The 21,854-nt window shown below is 39.3% G+C and overlaps 1 protein-coding gene across 3 annotated transcripts; it reads left to right on the plus strand.

The window, feature by feature from the left end:
* The first annotated feature begins 791 nt into the window (after positions 1–791).
* On the plus strand, positions 792–15,454 carry hnf4b (hepatic nuclear factor 4, beta). 3 transcript variants are annotated; one of them, XM_088613815.1, is made up of 10 exons: positions 792–1,451; positions 2,458–2,629; positions 3,761–3,855; positions 5,521–5,627; positions 6,932–7,087; positions 7,333–7,420; positions 8,351–8,503; positions 8,941–9,189; positions 9,757–9,876; positions 13,199–15,454. In XM_088613815.1, exons 1-10 carry the CDS (start codon positions 1,337–1,339, stop codon positions 13,210–13,212), a joined length of 1,269 nt encoding a protein of 422 aa, XP_088469941.1. In that variant the 5' UTR covers positions 792–1,336; the 3' UTR covers positions 13,213–15,454. The 3 variants fall into 3 exon arrangements, with proteins under 3 accessions (XP_088469941.1, XP_088469940.1, XP_088469939.1); XM_088613814.1 differs by lacking the exon at positions 13,199–15,454 and adding an exon at positions 10,806–11,099 and having other exon boundaries at positions 793–1,451; positions 5,524–5,627; XM_088613813.1 differs by lacking the exon at positions 13,199–15,454 and adding an exon at positions 10,806–11,099 and having other exon boundaries at positions 794–1,451.
* The last annotated feature ends 6,400 nt before the right edge of the window (positions 15,455–21,854 follow it).

Here is a 21,854-nt window from a genome sequence, read left to right on the forward strand (position 1 = left end):
AGTATATCATCTTTTGTTACTTTTTTATTTGCAGTAAACCGTTACCATGCTGGAGAAGTACAGTAGCCGACAGCACCACCTGGCCTGCTGCAAACTGGGGCAGTACAATTTAAGAAGTGAGGAAGGTGTATTAGTCACAGTATTTCATTCACCCTCTGATTCAGGGCAGTGTGCCGAATTTCTGATAGACCACAAGGCAAAGGTGGCACATGATGTAATTTAGCCCTTCTTACTGTCTGAAGTACAAATGTCAGAACATCTCAAACACAGAGAGAACCACCATCCACAGCCTTTGGACCATGTACAAAACTACATCAAGAGGGCTACAAGTTCTGAATTTCTATAGAAATAGGAGAGCTTGGCAGAAATCTAAGATTTCTTTATTTCAATAATGTCAAATATCAATCCCCTCCTGGCATTTGAATAAGGGATATTCAAAATGTAAAAGGAAAAATATATCTAAATTAGCTCTTATTATATCTGTATAGAATTAGAATCTATTTTGAAATATCTAATAAGATCTTATGCTATACCTGCTACATCCTGTTCATTTTTATAATAGTATTGCAATACCTTAGGTTTCCAACAGAGGGCATAGCCCAAAGACAGAAACTGAGAAATCATTGGAATTATTCTTTTTAAACTTTAATTTTTATTTTCAGATTTTGTTTTTTTATATATGATTATATAGGCTGTTTTGCTATAAAAATATATTATCTTTACAAGCTAAACCCCCTGACATTTTATTGACCCCCCATTACATACAGTACACGTCAGTACACGGGAGTTTAGATAAGAGAAAGTTAGTCAACACAAGATGGGAATGTTTTTCTCTCTGGACTGATATCCTGATACACTGGGCCAAAGTCTTCCTAACACTGATTTTGAATAGTTCCTAATGCAAAATCGAAAAACAAGTACACTCAACAGCAAGGGCTGACCTTCAGGAGATCACAAACGGTCTGCAGGAAAGCTACATTTTTTTTTTTTTAAAGAAAAGATAAACTGGTTGAAGGCAAAGAACAAAGACGAGAGGGGGAAACGAGGAGTGCCGAGAGGAAATAAAAAGAAAGGAAGAAGGCGATTGATAAGAGGGTCTTCTGCTGTACCCCCGAGATAAAACCTTTTACCAATCTAGGATCTGCATCATTTTTAAAATTTCCAGCATTATGGTATGACTGGAAATGTGGATCACTGCATCCTGTGTGCTCGGCAAAAGGGTGCCTTACTGTACAGGTGAAGACCTTCAGCTCATTAGGGCGATTCGGCTGGAAGTAAACTTGACCACCAGCTGGGCCTAATCTGGTCTGGTCCTTGTCTGGCAATACTGGCTGTGATGAAACTGTCCAGAACTGCGCTGGACGCGGACACAGCTGATTACACCATGACCCTTGAGCCCTCTTACGGGATGTTGGAGTTTGATAGTATGAGTATCCTTCCAGTGAAAGCCGGTATGTGCCTCGTTGTTGTTTTCGGACACTCAAACAAACTCCTGCACATCAACACTCAAACATGCACAAACACCCAGCTACAGTCTCCTGTAAGTAGCACCTTATTCAGAAACACTTTACGTGTATGGGGAAGCAGCCAAGAAGAACATGTGTTGAAACAATCGCAGTTATTTTGGCTCCCACAAGCTGAGGAATTTTAAAGTGCATGGCACTATGTTTTTCTCACGCCAGAAAAACAAAATTCCGTGATATTACAGTATGTTTTCTTTAATCTCTTTTACATTGCATTGTAATATTGGGATTAATATATGATACAAGAATATCAGACTGTAAAAAGGATAGAGATAAAATTGAGTAAACATTGCAAACCCACTATTTACAATGATCTTAAAGTCAAAACCACGTTAAAAGAATAATTTGTCCTGCTGAACCAGAAGACTTGTTTCTGTACTTTAAATCAACTAACAAGAAGTCATTTACTTGTGATTAACACACATTGGTCTGTGCTTGTACTCCCAGCTGTATTGTATTCTGGGAATTCAATGAAATTGATCTATGACTAACTGATCCTTAACTTCTAGCATCACAAAATTGTTACAATCTGATCACTGGCATCTTTTTTTCAAATTCATCGTTTCTGCTTAAAGAATTTAAAACATGTAATAAAGTTTTTGCTGATCCATCTACAGCATATTCGAATAATGTACTCATTCCAGACCAACAAAATGCAATTTAGAGTTTATGGGCCACAGCTTTTGGCCCCTGAATTGAAATGATGGAAAGTGTCAAACTAGAAAGGAATGGGTCCCAAACGACACTGGAGATCACAGCTCTGTATAGACACAATGGCTGTGATTAGTTCATTAACATCAATTTGTAATAATAAAAAAAAACACCTAACCATGAGTCAGATTCAAAAGTGTGTCTCCTTTTGGCCTACTATACTGGTTAAGTCCAGACGGGCACTTGTCTTGCACTGCAGCTAACCAGGTGATTTGATTGGCAGATCTCCTGATGCCAGAACCCGCCTCGCTGTTACCCGAATCCAACAGCCATGTGTTTTTGTGCTCTATCTGTGCTGACCGTGCTACGGGGAAGCACTATGGGGCTGCCAGCTGTGATGGCTGTAAAGGCTTCTTTAGGAGGAGTGTCAGAAAGAATCATGTCTACACCTGCAGGTTAGTGCCTCCTTACTCATACTTGTAGCTCACTGTACCCTCGTCTATAGTTCCAGTTTACAGTAGCTTCAGTCATACCTACAGCTCAGTGTAACCTCATTCAGGTTAGCATATCCTCATTCATACCTGCAGGCTTGTGTATCTTCATTCATACCTGAAGTTAAATGTAATCTCATTCATACCTGCAGGCAAGTGTAACCCCATTCATACCTGCAGCTTAGTCTGGAAAGAGGACAAAAAGCACATCTGTAGCTGTAGGTGAATTTCCCATTAATGCATCTAAAGTGTTTAATACAACTATATGTTCTGATCTGTTTTAAAATAATTTGGTTACATTTTTAGGATCCTATATAATCTGCATATCCAGAAAATTTGCACTTTTTCAAATTCACATGAACAGTAGCCTCTCTTCTATATATTTGATGGATGGACTTCGGAAGGAACAAGTAATAGGTTTATTCCATGCTGAAAAAAAAAAGAAGAAAACACAACGTTTCGGCCCTGGAGCCTTCTTCAGGTGTGAGGACGTGAGAATATATGTATATACTGAAATCTTTTATACTAGTATTTATACTACTATGTTATTTGAAAAAGGCACAACATGCAAAATCCTAGTTGTTTTTATTTTGTGGACATACACATAATCCCCCAAGTGCAAAAATAACTAGATATACCATCTGGCTATGAGCTTTTGTACACCTGCAGGGAATGTAAACATATATTATGCTCAAATGGAAATCTATTGGACAAATCAATGCAAATCCTTGGTCTGATTGCTTTACAATGAACATTTGTGGTTCAAATCTATAAGGTTTACTAGGGCTGCAGCTGTACGCAAATCAAAGGGACTTAATGTGGGATCTATTAATCTTTCAGGATTTAAACTGCCCAGGTAGCTGTCTCACTTCATGAAGATGGAATGGAGCTTAAAAAATCTACAGAAAGTCAAAGCGTCATTACTCTTTTAAGCACCTTCATCTGTTCAATAAACAATGTCCACAAAGCAGACAAGAAGCTAATTTTCCAGATTAGCTTTGTGAACACAATCAAGCGGATGATGCTGCAACACAGGTTGTGTGATGGTACCTGCCTTGTTCACTGCTGTATGCCAAAGCATGCCTGTTTTCCCAGGTTCAGCAGGCAGTGCATTGTGGATAGAGACAAGAGGAACCAGTGTCGATACTGCCGCCTCCGCAAGTGCTTCAGAGCTGGCATGAGGAGGGAAGGTGAGCACAGATCTGTACCGTGTGCTACAGGAAACTCAGACCTTGCAGTCAGTGACCTGCACAGTGACTACATCAGCAAAACAGTAAGAGATAAGGCATTAATAAATACCCATGAATGCGTAAAAACAAAAGTGAAAAACTGTTGTTTCTGCAACGTAAAAGAACTTTTACTTCCTGTACAATTCAAAGACATAAGACATAAAACTTAAAGGGTAATTTATTTATGGTGTATTTAACATTATGATCCTTTTATCTGGTATACCGTTAATAACTTCAGAAGAATTACACAAGGTAGTGCCGTCAATCTGATAACACATTTTTGAAGGTTAGTTTGATTACAGAATTGCTAAATCTCCAGATAAGAGTGTCAAAGTAAAGCCCCAATGAAAGTACTATATAGTGAGGGAGCGACTGAGCATTCTTCTCTGTAGTCATGGTTTATTTGTACAGCAGCTTCTAAAATAAGCTTTTTAAACGAACCACTGCAGTCTTCGGGTCAGTGTTTTATGGAAAGATAGGCACTATATTATTAGATTTTTGTTTTTCTAATTATCGTGTAACTGTACAAAACAGCATCCATGTAGTTTCTAATAAAAGGGAAAATAAGAATTCCCAAATGTACTGTAAAAATCTATGGGAATTGGCAGATTCCCAGTTCATGGATTTGGTGTTAGTCTTCCTCATCCCTTTATCAGCCTTACTTGGCCACTGGGTATATCATTTGTCCTGTTGCGTCTCAATGGCAAAGTAATGTCCACGAATGAATTGTAATTGTGCCAAAACTGTTTCTGAAAATAATCCACAACATCTGAGGGTTTCAAGGAATGTCATTCCTATTTCTCTTGTGATTTATAGTATTAACATTATTACATCCGTATTCAAGGACATACAGTGTGGTATCCTGCATTTTAAATGAAAAAAAAATTGTAACAGTTCCCAGCGCCATTAAGGCCACCTACCCTGATAGTGACACCTTATTGCCAGTTTACAGTGATCCTGTGGTCCCTAGCTGAACTAAAATATAATGCAAAGCAGCTTCTGCTCTTTGTAACAGCAATACCTTGTTTCTGACATGACCCATAACTATACAGTATTTTCCACTACTGAGAAATAGTTTCCATTACATTTTTACTGGTTTGATTAATAGTGATTTGATTAGCCAAAGAGAGTGCCGCTTCTCTGACTAATTGTTTTCAGATTGGACTCAACCTGTCGTCTGCCTCCATGGAGCCTTGAATCAAAGTCAAGGAATTCAAATTCTTTTCTGACACAAGGAAGGACTGGCAAATGAGATGTTCTCCTTTTTTTGGGACAGAATCCAACCTGTTCCCAGAGTAACATTCCAAAAACTTCCTTAAACAATTTTACAGTGAGGAAAATGTGTTATTACATCATGACCTTTTTGGTACATCATGAACTTAAACATAAATTGCTCCCAGGGCAGTTTTTTTTTCCACTTTCATCCCTCTCCTGCACATAAGATGTCTTAGAAAGTCCTTCTAAATCTTAATTTGTTAAGTTAAAGCAATATTTCATATTTTTGAAGATATGCAGAAGTCAGGTCTCAGAGAACTAAAAGTAACCAGCAGTACCTGACGGAATCTTGTATTCTAGTCACCAATGTTGATGGCGTTCTTTGACTGTGCCTTTAAACCTCCCTCTCAGCAGTGCAGAACGAGAGGGACAGGATCAGCAGCCGCAGAGCAGGTGCAGAGGAAGAAGGGCTTCTGTCTCTCAGTGTCCTGGTGCAAGCTGAGGCTAAGGTCCATCAGGTAGGGTGACTCAAGGGTCCAGCTCAGAATTACTCAAAATGAGATTGTTCTAGTCTCTGCATGCTTTTTTTGAAATATTTAAACGGAGTTCAGTCTAATTTACCCCAGCTGTATCTATATCATAATCAGTTCCCAAAAATTGTAGCAGAAATAAACCTTTCTTTCTCATTTTGTCTCAAGTATTGCTCCACTGCCCTATCTCCTTGGGTGTCCTGACCTCCTCATCCTACAGCCAAGTGGGTTCAGGCTCATCCTACCATACCTAACCATTCAATAAATGTCCTCACATGCACCTCAGTCTTGGGTGCTGCTATTTTTCATGGAGTAAAATCAGCTCCCTAAAATTCTAGAAAGAGTGCAACAGTTTTTAATTTACTACACAAATATTTTAAAAGGAAAAAAGGTGTTTGATTTCCACTCGTCGCAGGTATTTGGCCTGTCAGATGGAGGTTTTCTGTACTGAAAGGCACGTTTCCTGTTATCGGGTTTTCTGGGGTACAATTCGTACATCCTGCCAACCATTTCAATTTCTTAGAAAGGGGGACATTCTAATAGTTGACTGCATGACCCCATGGAAACTTTCATATTAAAGATTATATTTCACATTTGAGTCTGCATTCAACCCACTTAAAAAAACAGTTTTTAAAAGAACAGAAGAACATAAAGAAGATTAGAACGAGTGGAGGTCATTTGGCCCATCTAATGTATTTGGTCTTTGAGCAGCTAACTGAGCTAACTGATTTCATCCAGACATTTCTTGAAAGAAGCCAGGGAAGTGGCTTCAATAACATGACTGGATACCTTGTTCCAGACTTTGTGTAAGGAAAGGCCTCCTGTTTTCAAGTTGAAATGCATTTCCCTTAGTTTCCATTTGCATCCTCTGGTTCAGGGGATGATGCACATACAGTACATGCTTCTGCAGTGTTAATAGTAGTATTTTCATATCATACAGTACACTGAATGTAGTATAGGAGCTGAAATATTTTTCTGATTATTAAATTAATTTGTTTATACTGTTTTATTCTGTTATAACTTATAACAATTTAGAACTTAGAACTTAAAGTATACTGTTATACAATCTAGCAGGATTGTAGCTAGAAATTTAGAAATTGCTTGACCACTATTAAGAAGGTTTTGTGGGCTCCCATCAGATAGCTTTAATGTATTTTTAGGCTCACAAAGTTTTCTGGTTGTGCTTTCTGATTGTAAAGGGGGCTTGTTTTCACTGTGTTTGTGCTCACTGGGAATTAGACATGGGTATTTGCTGCGGGCTGGCGAGTGATTGGCTTGTGTGCATTTTGCAGTCCTCATGTCTGAACCCACTCCACATCACGGACATCAGCACTAAGAAGATCGCCAGCGTTGCGGACGTGTGCCAGTCCATGAAGCAGCAGCTTCTCCTGTTGGTGGAGTGGGCAAAACACATCCCAGCCTTCTGCGGGCTCCCATTGGATGACAGGGTACAAGCCTGGCTATTTTAATGTACTGTACCATGTGACAGGTGGATTTGAGAGTTTTTTTAGGGTAAATAATGTCTGGCTGCCAAGGCATCTCTCCGTCTCATTCTTGTAAATGTGTAGCGGCACATGCATGCTTCAGATTAACTGTGTTTTTGTGAGTCTGTGTGTTGTGCAGTGGAGCACACCTTTGTAACTGTAAAGCAGTCATTACATACTTCTGGCTAACTTCAAGTCGGTATGCACAGGTGGCCCTGTTACGTGCCCATTCCGCGGAGCACCTGATCCTGGGGGTGGCTCGCCGGTCTCTTCCCTTTGATAACATCCTGCTTCTGGGTAAGAGAGGCCTCATTTCCCTCTTTGTGTTGCCAAGGACAGTAATCCACACTTGCGTCATATCTGGAAAGTCATCAGACATAAAGAACAGACAGGGTTTTTGGATGCTGACCTTGTGTCGGAATTCAATGCGTCTTCCAGGGCCTGTTTTTCATTTAAAATAAGTCCATGTCACCGGGATAGGTTCCTGGTCTAAACATACGGAAGAATACGAGGCGGCATAGGTCTGGCTAAACTCCAGTCACCCCATCAAGGTCCTATATCCTTACTTGACTGAGTTAGAAGAGGCCATGTTTGGATTGTGTTTAGGTACATTAACAACAAACATAAAAACACAGCTGTCAGAGCTGAAATACACACAGTCATCAACTGCTTCCTGAACATCACGCTGCTTGAAGTGTACAGCCAAACTCTGTGCCGTGGTGTCAGCAGGGAATGTACTGTACCACCCAGCTGATGGATGGGCCCCTCATGACATGTCAGGAAACCCAAAAATACATGAAACTGCAAAGGGGAGAAAAGAAGATAAAGGGAAGTGGGCTGATGTGGCCATGGAATTTTACAGGCCTTTCCTGGGATGGGTGACAGTCAGGATGCTAACAGCATGGTTCTGTAGCTACGGTGGAGAAATTCATGTTAGTATTAGTTTCTAAAACACTAACCAAATTCTCTTAAATGCAGAGAAATAAGGATGTCATAGACAACACAGCACGTTCCCTCACCTACAGCACTTTATTCCTGCAAGTGCTCTGGAGGCCACAGGGGTTCATGAGCGTGGATGAGTACTTTTCACTGGTAGAAGCCACTTGGAAGGACCCCCATTTCCTTTTTCATGTTTCATAAAATGAGCAATTTTACTTAGTCTACTGACTTTAGAATATACAGCTCTTATTTACTGTATTAAGCTTCTTTCTGATTTTGCGTCTCCAGGAAATGACTTCATCATCTCGGTAGGAGGCCCTGAGCCTGAGGTGTCCCGGCTGGCGGCCCGTATCCTGGAGGAACTCATCAGGCCCCTGAGAGAGCTGGAGGTTACAGAAGCTGAGTTCGCTTGCCTCAAAACCATCATCTTCTTTGACCCTGGTAGTCAGGCACTGCTTTTCTTCTCCATTAAAGATATTTCATATATTAGACGAGGAATTCTCTTTAACAACAGTTTATCTGTTCTACACTTGGAATGTCTTAAAACCTCCAGGTTTTAAGTTTCTGAGGACAAGTCTGTGAGTACTATGTGTCGTAGTACAATATTCTGGCACTATACAGGTGGCTTGTATACTCAGTTATACAGTAGCACTGAATTAATGGAAAGTTCTCATGAGGTGATTCTTTTGATAACTTGTAAAGTGGTCCACTGCCAATGAAAAGCATTGAACATTTTCTCCTGAGGTCTCTCAGGTCCATCTCGGGTGTCAAGCAAAGTGTACAAAACTATCACGGGCGCCCGGAGATCTCTGACACTTTTGTAAAGGTCTCCAACATCTTCGGAGGTTATAATTCAAGTCCCGCTGTCTCTCTGTCAGAATGCCCAGGAATAGAGACAAGCAACACAGTGAAGCAGATGAGGTTCCAGGCTCAGATCCTCTTAGAAGAAGCAGCAAGCGAACAGCGCGGACGGTTCGGTGAGCTGCTCCTCATGCTGCCCCCTCTCCAGAGTGTGGCCTGGCAAATGGTGGAGCAGCTACAGCTGGCCCGGCTTTTGGGAGACGCCCATGTGGACACCCTACTGCAGGAGATGCTGCTCGGAGAGCAGACTGGGAGAGGAGGAGAAGGTACTGTACATACTGTATTCACTAAGTGGGGGAAAAGCTCTCGAGGACTAAGGCAATCAGAAACGTGCAAATCTGATTATTTTTCAACGTACTCTGAGATTGTTTTTCCTTAAATCTGTTCTTAAAGGGTTATTCGGTGGTTCAGTCAAACTCTAACTGATGAGAAGTAGAGCTGAAATGCGGATTCGTTGTTTTTAGCTGGTGTAATTTGTGTGGCTGAGGGAACAGCAATCGTAAGGAAGAGGGTAACAGAACCTCCCCCACTGTCAAAAAACCCTTGCGTGAAAAAAACTTTCAACAGACCATAGGCAACACAGCCTGTACTCCTAGTCCAGCACCAACTGGAGGAGAGATTACTAAAAATCTACTGCAGGTAAAAAAAATATATATTGTTTGTCCTAACAAAAAGAAGGTAGTACAGTTAAATACATTTCAAAGTTCAAGCCTTTTTAAAAAGAAATAAAATAAACTTGAAAATCCCTCTTGAGCAAGTCTTTCTTTGGTCTCACTTAAGGCATTGTGTTTAAAAACTGTTTGCCAGAAGGTGAGTCTCTTTTTGCTTTGCAGGAGACAACACAGACATCCTAGCATTCTCCCAGCCTCTGGCCTCGCTGACTCCTGACATAGCAGAATCACATGTCCTGTTGCCAGGCCACCTTTCTTCAGTCATCCTTCCTGTGCCCACCAGTAAGTTCTGTTCAGGTCTTTTTGTCAGACTTGGCAATAAGTTCATCACCTTCTTGTATTCACTCTAGTCTTCCATTTAGAAATAAGGGCCTTTACTGCCCCTTCTGTCATTTTTACAATGTCTTCGAAGGTTCCCAATGTAAGTACAACATATTCTTACTAAGTACAGTGTTTGTGAAGATGTATCCTGTGTCCAAGGTTAAAAAAAAGAATATTATAAGAGTGGATTCAAATGAGAGGAGGCAATTTGGTCCATCAAATCTGTTTGGTTGTCAGTGGCTCTGAAAGAAGTCAGGGTATCAGTATCATGACTGGGTAGGTTATTTCACACTATGACCCTTGGCATAAAAAGCTGTCTCGTCTTGGTTTTAAAGGCTTTTTCACATATATAAGTTACTTTGTTGACGCTTTTTTCCAGAGTAACTTATATTCATACCCATTTATTCATCTGTTCATTTACTGTATTTGAAAGTAAGAGAGAAGCGCACCTTGGTCAGAAGTCCAGCATCTGTACTCCTAGGTTTTGAACCAAGTTTTTCCATTTACAAGTCTAGTGCTCTAACCACACCACACTGCAGTTATCTTGAACCAGTAGAGTGATAGGAGTGAGATTTGAACCAATGCCTCCAGAAAAGACCCAAACACAGCACCTTAGACTACTAAGCCCCCTAACAAGGGTGGGCAGGGATGGGATTACTGTTAAAACATGCAATTCCAACACAATTCTGCCCATAAACCTCCATTTCTCCACATCAACATCCATTATTTAAATATTTATTATCAAGCACCTGTTCAAAAAACATGCTAAAAGTGTTACAACCACTTGCTTTATGGATAGCTAAGTTGTTCTCACAATTGAAAGGACCCTCTGCACCTCAAATAAAAAGTCTACAGTAATGTCAAGCTCTTTAAAACAATTTTTCTTTCAGCCGCCTCAGGAATGCCTTTTCTACCCATGGTGACGGACAGTGAGATGTACAAGCCCGGTGAAAGAGCCCAGAGTCTTGCAACACTGCCTAAGCACACCTGCCTCTAAAAACACTGACAGAAGCAGTCCAATACCATCAGTGTAAAAAAACAGAATTCATGCACAAAGACAAAGGACTGTAATAATCTCCATAATTATGTCAAAACTGAATCAATACTTTTCATGATCTTTGATTGTCCCTGCAACTTTCTTGCATTTGCTTCTTAAAAAAGAATATTAAAAGAATATGACAACATATCCATTGGACTGAGTCTGTATTTTAGATCAGTCAGTGAGATGCTGTGCCTAAGCCAATAGAGACTGACAGGGCTATGAATTTTCCATGTTATGTTCTGTGACAATTAGATCATTCAAAGTTTTATCTCTCTATCATTACAATGCCACATAGAAATATATAAAGATCTATGTTCCTTAAGATAACACAATATGAATTACAAACAAGTTACTTTATATCAGAACAGGGTTTCATCAGAAAAAAAATCAAAATCGATGAAAGCAAGAATATCAGATTTGTCAAACAAGTGCTTTATTCCCTTCAACATCTCCCACTCAATACAAAAGGAAAGAATATTTATTATAGGCAATGTACAGTATCTGAGAAGAAAGCCATCCAAACTACAAAAATAATAATTTGCAAAATGTTCTGTCAGGAGCTGACCAGAGAGACCTGATTGTAGGATCTTTACAAATGTAGGGGTCATGTACTCACTACTGTGTACAATTTTGGTCACCCAGAGACAGGAAAGATATTGCTGCTCTGGAATAAATTCAGAAAAGAAAAATCAAGTACATCCCTGGGCTTTAAGAGTAAAGATCCTTTTTAGTTTTTAACAGAGAGGAGTAAAAGAGAGGAATCAAGGAGTGTTTGATTCAAGTATCCAAAATCTTCAAAGGCATTCACAAAGTCAAACATACGCACTTCCTCAGAAGCAAAAGTGAAACATGTACACATGCACAAGGGGTTGTGGGGGTGTGGAACACAATGCCCTGCCAATAACCTGCTTTCCTTTAATAAATGACAGGATGAGATTCTTAGATAAATCAGTGACTAAAAAACAAGCCCTGTGGACCCAATGGCTTCCTCTCATTTGTACGATTTCTTTGTAGCAACTTAAAGAAATGTGACATGCTTTATGCAAAGAAATAAACTTCTTTGCAAATATTTTCGTACCGGAGTGTAGACTAGCAAATGGTTAAGTGCCCAAGGCTGTGGTACTGTAGTTCTCTGTGGAGACTCACAAATTGTCTTTACAGAGTTCTTCACTTTCACGTTTGTAATGCTTCAAGGCTGCCAGTGGAGGGCAGGCAGCGCTCATTCTGAGGACAGAAAAGCACATTACTGTCATGGATAATAAAAGACTATGAAGGCAGTATAGTACAGAATCAAAGTCTGCTTTGTTGTATTCATACAGAAGAAAATTTCCTTTTGTGTCACAGACAACACCTATACAATGTAAAAATACATCACAATAAACACACAATTCAAGTGTGACATACTTACTGTATACATACTATCAATACAATGCTCTGAAGGGGCTCATACATCAGAGTTTAAAAGAGTAATGGCACTCGGAATTAATGATAAATTAATAAAATTATAAAACTTTGGTACTCTGAAATGTTGACCTGATAGTATTTTTTTTAATTAGTTTCTGACCAATAACTCTGCTGCCTATGTGTATACGCCTTGGCCTACCCCTAATACCAAAATTTCAATCCCACCAGGTGGAGATGTTAAAAGAGAGCACACCTTGTGGAGAGAGGGATATACAACAACAGACAAAAGATGAAGGACTGTTTCTGTCAAAACAGTACCTTGAGCAATTCAATGGCAAGTTAACTAATAGGACCAAAATGAACCCTAACCAGAGAGCTAGGTATTGGAAAGGAGTTACTGGGCTTTGTCTCTCAAGAATTAGAATTGTGTTCTACTGAAACAAAAACCTAGAATTAAACAGTTCAAAATATTTTGGCCTTTAACAAATGCTTCACCCCAACAGTTGGAAGAAGTCTCTCCCAAATACTGTCACTACAATGATACACTAGGAGACAAAATGGTCTCCTAGTTTTCATTCCATCTCTACTCTGGGATACTTTAATTTATACAATTTTAAATCTTATGGTTAAGAAATACTGAAACTAATGTAGGATGAGATAAAGTGTGAAATTTAAGGAGCAATAAGGAGTAACGATTGGATTTCTATAACACTACAGCAGTCTCTGGTCAACATACTGGGGTACTGCTTTTGGAAATTGTGGTCTGGAGAGAAGAGTACCACCTACTGATCCACAAACACATCTTACAGCAGTAACCTGTTTTTTTTAGGTTTACAGCAGCACAGTATTGACCAGGACCAGCAAGAGGAACTCTGGATTTGAACTTATTCTGCAAACTACTAGAGAATACATTCACATCATGGCTCCTGGTGAAACTATAAACCCAGCAACTTTCCAGGAGCCTTCCAACTTGTGGGGGGACACATCTCCTCCTATCAGCGCTGAACATCCTGTACAGCTTTGCAGAGTCAAAATGAATGACGAACAAGTTCTTGAATGTGTGGGTCAGGAGTCTGTCTGCCCTTCTTCATTCTTCCAGTGTCCTCACAGTGCTCTGAGATAAAGATAATTGATGATCCTACCTTTTTTTTAAAAAAGAAAAAGCATTCCTGCTTGTAATCATACAAATGACAGGGGAGACTGATCGATTGGCCCATTTAGATGGTTTGGTTGCTGGTGACCCAACGTTGTCTATGGAGTCATTTTGAGCAAGAGACGATATACAAGAGGTTAAATACTGTAACATGATGAGTGAGCTAGTGGAAAAACCCCCGCTTTAACTAGGAAACCTCCAGGTGGCTATTCACTTAACCATTGGCATGTGGTTCAAGTGGGTCACATCGGTTTCACTACAGTCACCTCTAACAGTCTCTCCTCCCTGATACTGAGACGGAGAACTCAAAACTGATCCAAGTGCATCACTGGACACTGGTCTCAGAGACTCCCCTCATAGCTCTCCACAGATATGAACCCTGTGTATTTTCACCTTGGAAGTGTATTCAGTATGACGCTAAGCCACCACACCAATCATGAGCCATTCTGATTTTGGCTGTGGGAGCGAGAAGACTAGACAGGAAAAAAGTACTCCAGTGACTCATTGACCAGAAGCTCCTCTCCCTTCTTCTCTGGCGCCGAATGACAGAAACCACACTGCAAAATGTCGGCATAGTTATTTTCGGCCATACCATACTAACATATACAGTACTAAATATACTTGACTTAATTACTTTTTTTAACACAGTAATAGCAGTTTCAGTATAGCAATGGGAACAACCTGAACAAGTAATGTCTTATGTATGCTAAAGGAGATTATCCCAATGACAGAGGCTGACTACTTCACATTCATTAATTAACCATGTGATGTACATCACTGTCGGCACTCTGAATTAGAGCTGTCCCACAGGGAAAGTGGTCACATTTACTTACTGTATATAGTATACATTTTCAATGATAAGGAGATACAGTACAGCATGATTAGAGATCTCGGTCTTCCAAGAGTCCGATAGCTGATGAAATCCCTACCAGGGTATGATATGCTGACCACCATTTCTAGCCTCCTATTATGTCCCCCAGTCCATTTACCTCTTCATTGGTGGGAGAATGTTACAGAGCAAAAGTTGTAAAATAATGTTTGTGGCTGAAAATGCAGGAATCACCATTTCCAACTCTTAATGCACCCACATTGTCAGTTTCTCTTTCTAAACACAGGTTCCCAACTTGTAGTGTTTAAGGGGTTACAGGCAGTGGTACTCTGAAGAGCTGCCAGCGACACATACATTCAGTTTCTAGACTACTTTATTGCTAAACTGGATCACTATCATACACAGAACTAAATAGCAAAACTGGATCCAAATCAAATCCTTACTGTGCTGCTAGGGGTAAACTCAAATCACCATTAAAAGTAAAGTGTAGCCAAGGTGAACAGAGAATTAGTTAAGCTCTAATTACTCAAATAAACAAAAGTCACTTTTATTATAATTTAACGATTACTGCTGAAGGTTTGCAATTGTGCTCATCCCCTGCCAAAAGTGTCAAATGCCAAAGGCAGGTCCTCTCCCTTTCTGTTGAAAGAGGGCCATTGTTTTTTCTCACCCTGATAAATTGCTCCCTGAAATTATTTTTGCAATTATTTGCTCTTTGGTGGATTGTACTCCTCTGGGTGTAACTGTAAAGTATAAAGAGAAACATGGAAAAGAAAATGTTCCCTTGAGCTGAAATGGTTTTGGAAAGATGTCTGATCTGTTTTTTGTCCGTCTGAAAATAAATGATCTAATCCAGGTCCTTGCATTCAATAGTACACATAGTAAATGCATGAGGCAGAGATTTGTTTCATCAGTACTGTAGAGAATATCTTGCTTTTCACATAATTGTAACTGGATTTGATGAGAGATCTATTGCTGTGGCTAATTTTGTAGCTGAAAATTAGAATTTTTAACAGTTTGATTAATTTCGTTTGTATAGTGCATGTGCCATTAGGCAAAAAATATAAAGAACAGAAGGTCTATTGTGTGGTTCAGTAAATCTAATAGCATTTTAATAAAGAAACAATGCTTTGACTGGATGATCCATATAAAGTCATTAATCATGTTAATCTTTTCAAATAATGATAACAAAAGTTGGGACAATTTCTTAATACTTTCATTTATTTATAAATACAAAAGAGAATTCTATCTGATGATAAAAGTTTATTTATTGGTAGAGAGCAGTTCAATTAAGAGTGCGCATACAGCTGTTTTTTTAAACCATGTTTACTATATATTCAGAAGTCAAAAATTAACTTGAGGGAACTTCTGTTGGACAAAAGGCTTGAAATTGATGACTACAGAAAGCAGTGAAGGGTAAACCAGTTCATTTGGACAAGCAATCAGAGCAGGGAGTAAGACTTATTATTGCATAACAATAATTATTTGGTTTGTTCATTATTGAAAACAGCCCGGGGGATTCAGATTTTAAAAAGGAGTCATTTCCTTTGTTTCCAAGAACTGCTCCTCCAGAAATTCAGGGAAAATATCCATCTTTTATTTCATGGATGAACAGCACTGCTGACTGGTGCTGAAAAGTCATTTCTCAACATCATAGGTGAAGTTTCTCCACCCTGTGAGCATTCCAGCTGGCCACTCGACTCCCACTAGTTTGTCTCCCTGCCCAGTATGTTACAGCTGGGATTTTTTTGCAGATCATAAGCCATTTCTAACGAATGTACAAATTAAAGAAAAAGAAATAACTAACAGTTTGACACGTTGCAGAAAAATACAAACACAGATTATCTTTCATTTGGACAGTCAGGGTTAATGGTTGAATCTCCATAAAGGGCCTGAACAAGAATTTTCTTCTGTCTATTCCTATATTCTTCAGTTTTGGATTCAGCTACTTTAGCTGACCTGAATACATCCTGAATTATCCAACTCAGAAAGGTGATTGTGTGAACAGTACTGTAGCACAGAGTTAGAGTTCCTGATGTCTACTACCAATTTTTACTTGGCCTTGTTATCCCCTTGATTCTTTCAGTTTCCCAAATTAAGAAGAAACCAAGGAAATTATATTCTCCTCAACTACAGTAGAGATAAGATCACTTTATTGGCCATATACAATTGCTTGCTTTAGGAATTCATCTTTTCACATACCCCAACTTGATCTCCATGAGACACAGACAGGGAGAGAAGCTTGGGGTCAGACCACAGGGTTGTGTTGATGTAGATGTTTTCTTGTCCTCAGCAAGACAATGTGAGGACACTGAAATAGTGGAGTTGAAATCCTTTCTTCTTTATACAGAGAATGGTGGGTGTCTGGAACAGGTTTTGCAGTTAGATACTGTAGTTGATGTCTTTTAGGAAGAATAGTTGGCCAAAAGTTTAGATTCATTTGACTACCAAACTACCAATTAGCCTCTTCTTGTTACCAACGTTTGCCTCAAAATCAGACTTGGCTTCAGATAAAAAAAGGGATCAGAAAAGCAGTCCCTATGGGGTTTCCAAATTTGACACAAAAAGGACAGGAGCATGGAAAGGTGACATAAAATATGAAGTACACTCTTCCAAAACCCACTACAGACTAAGTGTTTATTTTCAAACTTCTCCAGTACACTGACACACAGCTCTGCACAAGGATTTCTGATGCAACTTTAATGTGATCATAGTCAGGCTCAGATCAGCAGAGACGTAACTTTGCAAGAGTGAGGAAGCAGGGAAGGAGGGTTACATCCAGTCTGTTGTGCTGTATGTCAAAGTGGCCTCACAGTCCTCCCCACCGGCACTCAGTGTCTGTTTACTGAGGAGTTCATATCTCTAGGCACTGCCTTGTCCAACCAGATGGAGTGACGCATTTAGTTTTCGCTGAAACTACTGATGTCCAGACTGGAAGTTCATGGGTTTAACCTCGGTCAGATGCAGCCATTGTACCCTTGAGAATAGTATGTCATTCAGATTGCCATGTAAATGTAAATGCCCTGCTGTATAAACCTGCAGGTTATTGTAAGTGCAGTCATTCTCATAGTGACCATTTGTTCTCAGTAAACATATGGTTAAATAAAGATTTAAGTTTAAAAAGCTCTACTTGTTTTCTGCAATATATACTGTAACTACTGCACTCCCTGGGTGTAATTGCTTAAAGCTAGTTTCCACTAGCTATGTTTTTCTATAACAGACATCACACAAACGTTTAGCAGCTGTCAATATTTGGAATAAAGATTTGAAAACATTTCCCAGGGTAGCATCTGAACTGATATAAATTTAGCCTCCAAAAATCCCAAATATCCCCTTGTGAATTCATTCAAAGTTATTTCCTATTCCCTAGTCCCCTGTGTACTCTGTCCCACGGTCATTATGGCTACCTTTTTGCACATGTCCAGATGTGGTAAATGGAAATGGATTTACGCTTATTTGTCCTGTGCTCTAGATAAGGACATTCCCTGATCCTGATCCTTCTGCTAAATGATGGTTATAATATTGGTCAGTTTTCAGCATCAGAAATAGATCTGATTGGCTGGTTTCATCACAGCTATTGCTACTGGATGGAAGGCCTCCTTACTCACTTCCTTGACAACACTGAATCATGGATCCGGTCATGATAACTTTTAATGGAGATTTTTACTTCTAAGATGCATATTGCTACAGGTGTGGGGTGAAGGATTAGTGTGCTGCTGGTGACATATCAAATCTTTATTGCACTGCTCCTATTGTAGCAGTCTAATTTTAGACTAGAGCTCCTCTTGTTGTAAACTGAGACTGTGTCTACACATAGGTGGGTTGTAGGAAAAGGTTCTTTTTATTCAGAGCCGCCACAACTACTCCAAAATACAGCTTTTTTTTCACTTTTTGAAAATCATAATAAATATTAAAAACAGGCTCATGTCTACCATCTAATACAACAATCTGAATCAAAGGTATCAAATGCATTCTTAAAGATACAGAATACATTATGAAGCAATTTAATGGACAGAGTACAATGTACCTTGAGGAACCCTGATCTAAACAAAATGACTTAATACAAGCAACCAGACGCAATGTCCTTACCACTGGAGACAATAACCGTGAGGTTTACAATGTGGGAACCACTCCTCCTGGTATCCAAGTCATGAGCGACCTGCAAGGGTTCAGAACATGAGCAGAGGAAATGACAGCCAATTGAGTAAGTGTAAACCAAGTGTTGTGCTGAGGGAGATAACAGCTGCAGATAAGTTTCACAATATCATCTGGCACAGCAGTTTGCCGATTCACTATAATTACACAGCAAGGGGAAATCAAGGATCCAATTCACCAGCCGGGTGGGGCCACAGTGCATCTTGATCTTAATTTCATGTATGTTATGTATTCAAGGACTTTAAATGTAACAATTTTGAATAATCCATTACATACTGCTTTGAAGGATTGGCATCATGTCCAGGGTGGAGTCCTACCTTGCCCTTCAGTGCTTCTGGGATAGAATCCAGGTTGTTGCGACCCTTACCAGGAGTGAGTGGTTTTCTGATGATGGATGGATGAATGGACACTGTGTACATAAGCCAGAAGACAAAAATGGAAAGTAGGTGTATTTAAAACGGAGAACTGAAGGCATTTCTTTACCCAAAGAGCTGTCAGAGTCTTTAACAAGATATTTAGTTATGACATTGCAGGCAATACCCTGGTTTCTTTCATGAAATGACTGTATGAAATCCTTGTTCAATATGCCACAGAACCACAACACTCAAGGTACATTTAAAATGGTGAGCTTTCATTTTGTAAACCTTCTTATGGCCTTCTCCCTCCATTTCTTTCCCTGTTCAACAGATAGTTACGTGAAGGCACTTGTGAAATTAAGTATGCTGTTGGTTAGTTTTGCCAGTTTACACATTACTTTAAGAGTTTTCTTTACTGAAATGGTAGGGCCCTAACCCATTTTTTTTCCCCTCATTACTTTAGATTCTAATTTGTAATGGAATCTCCTCTGGAGCATCAGCTTATGAAACCCTTGATTTTGTTTTTCCATCACTCTGGCCCTCTGCTATTACAACAAACATCAAATCAATATGGACATATATCCATACTTTTCTGTCTGTTTTCCCAATGTTGCCATGTCTATAATGACTGTGCTGTAAAATGAACCCACACATATGGTTAGTGTCTTTCTTCTAGACTTCTAGTACTTCCAATAAATCAGAAATCTGTGCTATACATTGAATTACATTTTCCACAGAGCTGGTTTTAGTTAAGTGTGACTCTGGTCAACAGAGATGGTAGTAATCATTAACAAACATTGAAACAGATACACCTTTTTATTTCATAACTAAAACAGGACAGCTGTATAGGATCACAGTTGGCCAGTCTTGTACAGAAAGTTAAGGAAAGCAGCAGGGAGACAAGATTTTGGAAGCATTTGCTTCCTTTTGCTTTGCTTGCTGAGAGAAGGGAATTGATTCTACTTGCCATGAGAGGGCGCTTCTTGCTAACATACGGTTTGCAGAATCCTCCTAAAATTTTGCACAAATGAATTGCAGATGGATTTAACTAATTTTAGGTTCCTTAATGTCTGCCCAAATTTAAAAAAAATACTGTATGTTACATGTTCTTTAAGACAACTTTTCTGCAGTGCATTCAGATGTCTCATGAGAAAATAAATGTTTGAGAGGTCTTGTTCATGATCTTTTCAGTAGTCTGAAATGCATTTTGGGAAACATGACTAAAAATACTTCAGAAAGATCATTACTTTAACCTTTACAAAGCTCTACGATGAATGTGCTACACGAGCCATTTTATTTCTAGGGAGGCTCTCCGTCTATTATTAATGAAATACACCTGTGCAGATCCAGTACATACAGATGCAGTGCATGAGATGATTTAATGCCTCAGTCTACATTAGTAATCCCAAACAAAGTAAGTTAGCCTGTCTAAAGCAAAAGCAATGTAAAGCTCCCATCACACCTGTTTCTCTAAAAGAATGAATGGAATTCAGCTGAATACTGAACCCTTGCTGGCCATAGAACAATCAATGCGCTTCGACTATTGAGGTCATTGCATGAGGGCATCAATATATAATATTGGCAATGAACTTCAAAGAGAAAATAAGACATCAGTACAGAATGCTTGACCTTAATAACAAACATTATGTTCTTTAGTTGAGAAATCTGTTCAAATGTGACATGCTATGCTTCTAATTAACCACAGCTTGTTTGGATAATTAATAACAAAGCATATTACTCAATAGTAATATATGTCATTTGGGACTGTATAAGAAGTACAGTTCTGCACACAAGCAATTCAGCTGAAACACGGTACTGCACCATAATCCAAGATCAATCTAAAAGAATGACTGGGGTGTCCTGTTCCCCTTACAGAACAGAAGACTCAAACCACCGGTGTTGTCACGATAGAATATTTGCATTTGATATACTGTATGGAAAAGGTTCTCCAACTCCTGGATGAAACAGGAGGCACTACAATATCTATTGATGTTCGAGAGCAGTCAAAGTTGAGCAGTATATGCTTTAACCATTTAAACATCTTCAGTTTGTAAAGATTGAGATTCAAATTCATAAACATTTTCACATATACAGTACTCCTTTTTTAAACCAAGAAAAAGGAAACTAAACTCTGCCCAATGATAGTAATACAGCACAGACTTTCCAGATTTTAATTGTACTAGTATTGCAGGTATAGGTAAATGTCAGATTTGTACAAGACAGACTAATTTTTATTGTTTTAAAAACAGAAAAGAATATTACAATGTAAACATTTCATTTTAATAAACAGGCAAAACCTTCTCAGCACAGAAAATAAGTTTGGCTGAACATCCTGTTAAGAGCCAAAGTCAATGAGACTTCCCAATTCTGGGGACTGAAACCAACAAATAGAGATAAAATGAAGAACTTGGCCACTGTCATCGACAGCTACTGGCGCCTTGGGGAGCAGAGAGAGAGGAATAGTTAGACATGACACTAACCAGGAACAAGCAGATAAGGACAGGCTGGAGCACTACTGTTTTAAATTAGTTTTATTGATCAGTGTTGTAATGCTGTTGGAGTCAATTTCTCCCCATCATCAGAAGACGCGGCAGATTAACTTAATGTTTCATTTCTTTGGAATACGCGCTATTGGATTTAAGCAACCATAAGATTTTCAGTCTGAAAAGTGGCAGTCTCTCAATATGAAAACTTTCTGAAGTTGGAATTAGGCATCGTCTTGAATATTAACATAGACCTAATAGCACTGGCTGCTAGATATATCTGAAAGGTCTTGGGACAGACGGTTATGATATTTCCCACCCCTCTACCTCTTTAGCTATGGCCAGCTGGTTGCAGTTTCCTCTTGTTGATGGCATTGGCAGTGCCACAGCTGTTCCACTGGAACAAGTTCAGATGGTGAAGCTGTGCAGGACCTCAACATTTTTTTTCTTGAAATCATGCCACTGTAATCCTTGCACTGTGTGGTCTTTCATTGTCCTGCTGGAAAGCCAGCAGGAC

This window comes from Lepisosteus platostomus, chromosome 20 (assembly GCF_059453375.1).
Source record: "Lepisosteus platostomus isolate fLepPlt1 chromosome 20, fLepPlt1.hap1, whole genome shotgun sequence".
Classification (NCBI taxonomy): Eukaryota; Metazoa; Chordata; class Actinopteri; order Semionotiformes; family Lepisosteidae; genus Lepisosteus; species Lepisosteus platostomus.

Coding starts and splice junctions, on each gene's coding strand:
- hnf4b (XM_088613813.1), top strand. CDS start 1,337: ATGAAACTGTCCAGAACTGCGCTGGACGCGGACACAGCTGATTACACC. Junction 2,630..3,760: donor AATCATGTCTACACCTGCAG/GTTAGTGCCTCC, acceptor CTGTTTTCCCAG/GTTCAGCAGGCAGTGCATTG. Junction 3,856..5,520: donor AGCTGGCATGAGGAGGGAAG/GTGAGCACAGAT, acceptor CCTCCCTCTCAG/CAGTGCAGAACGAGAGGGAC.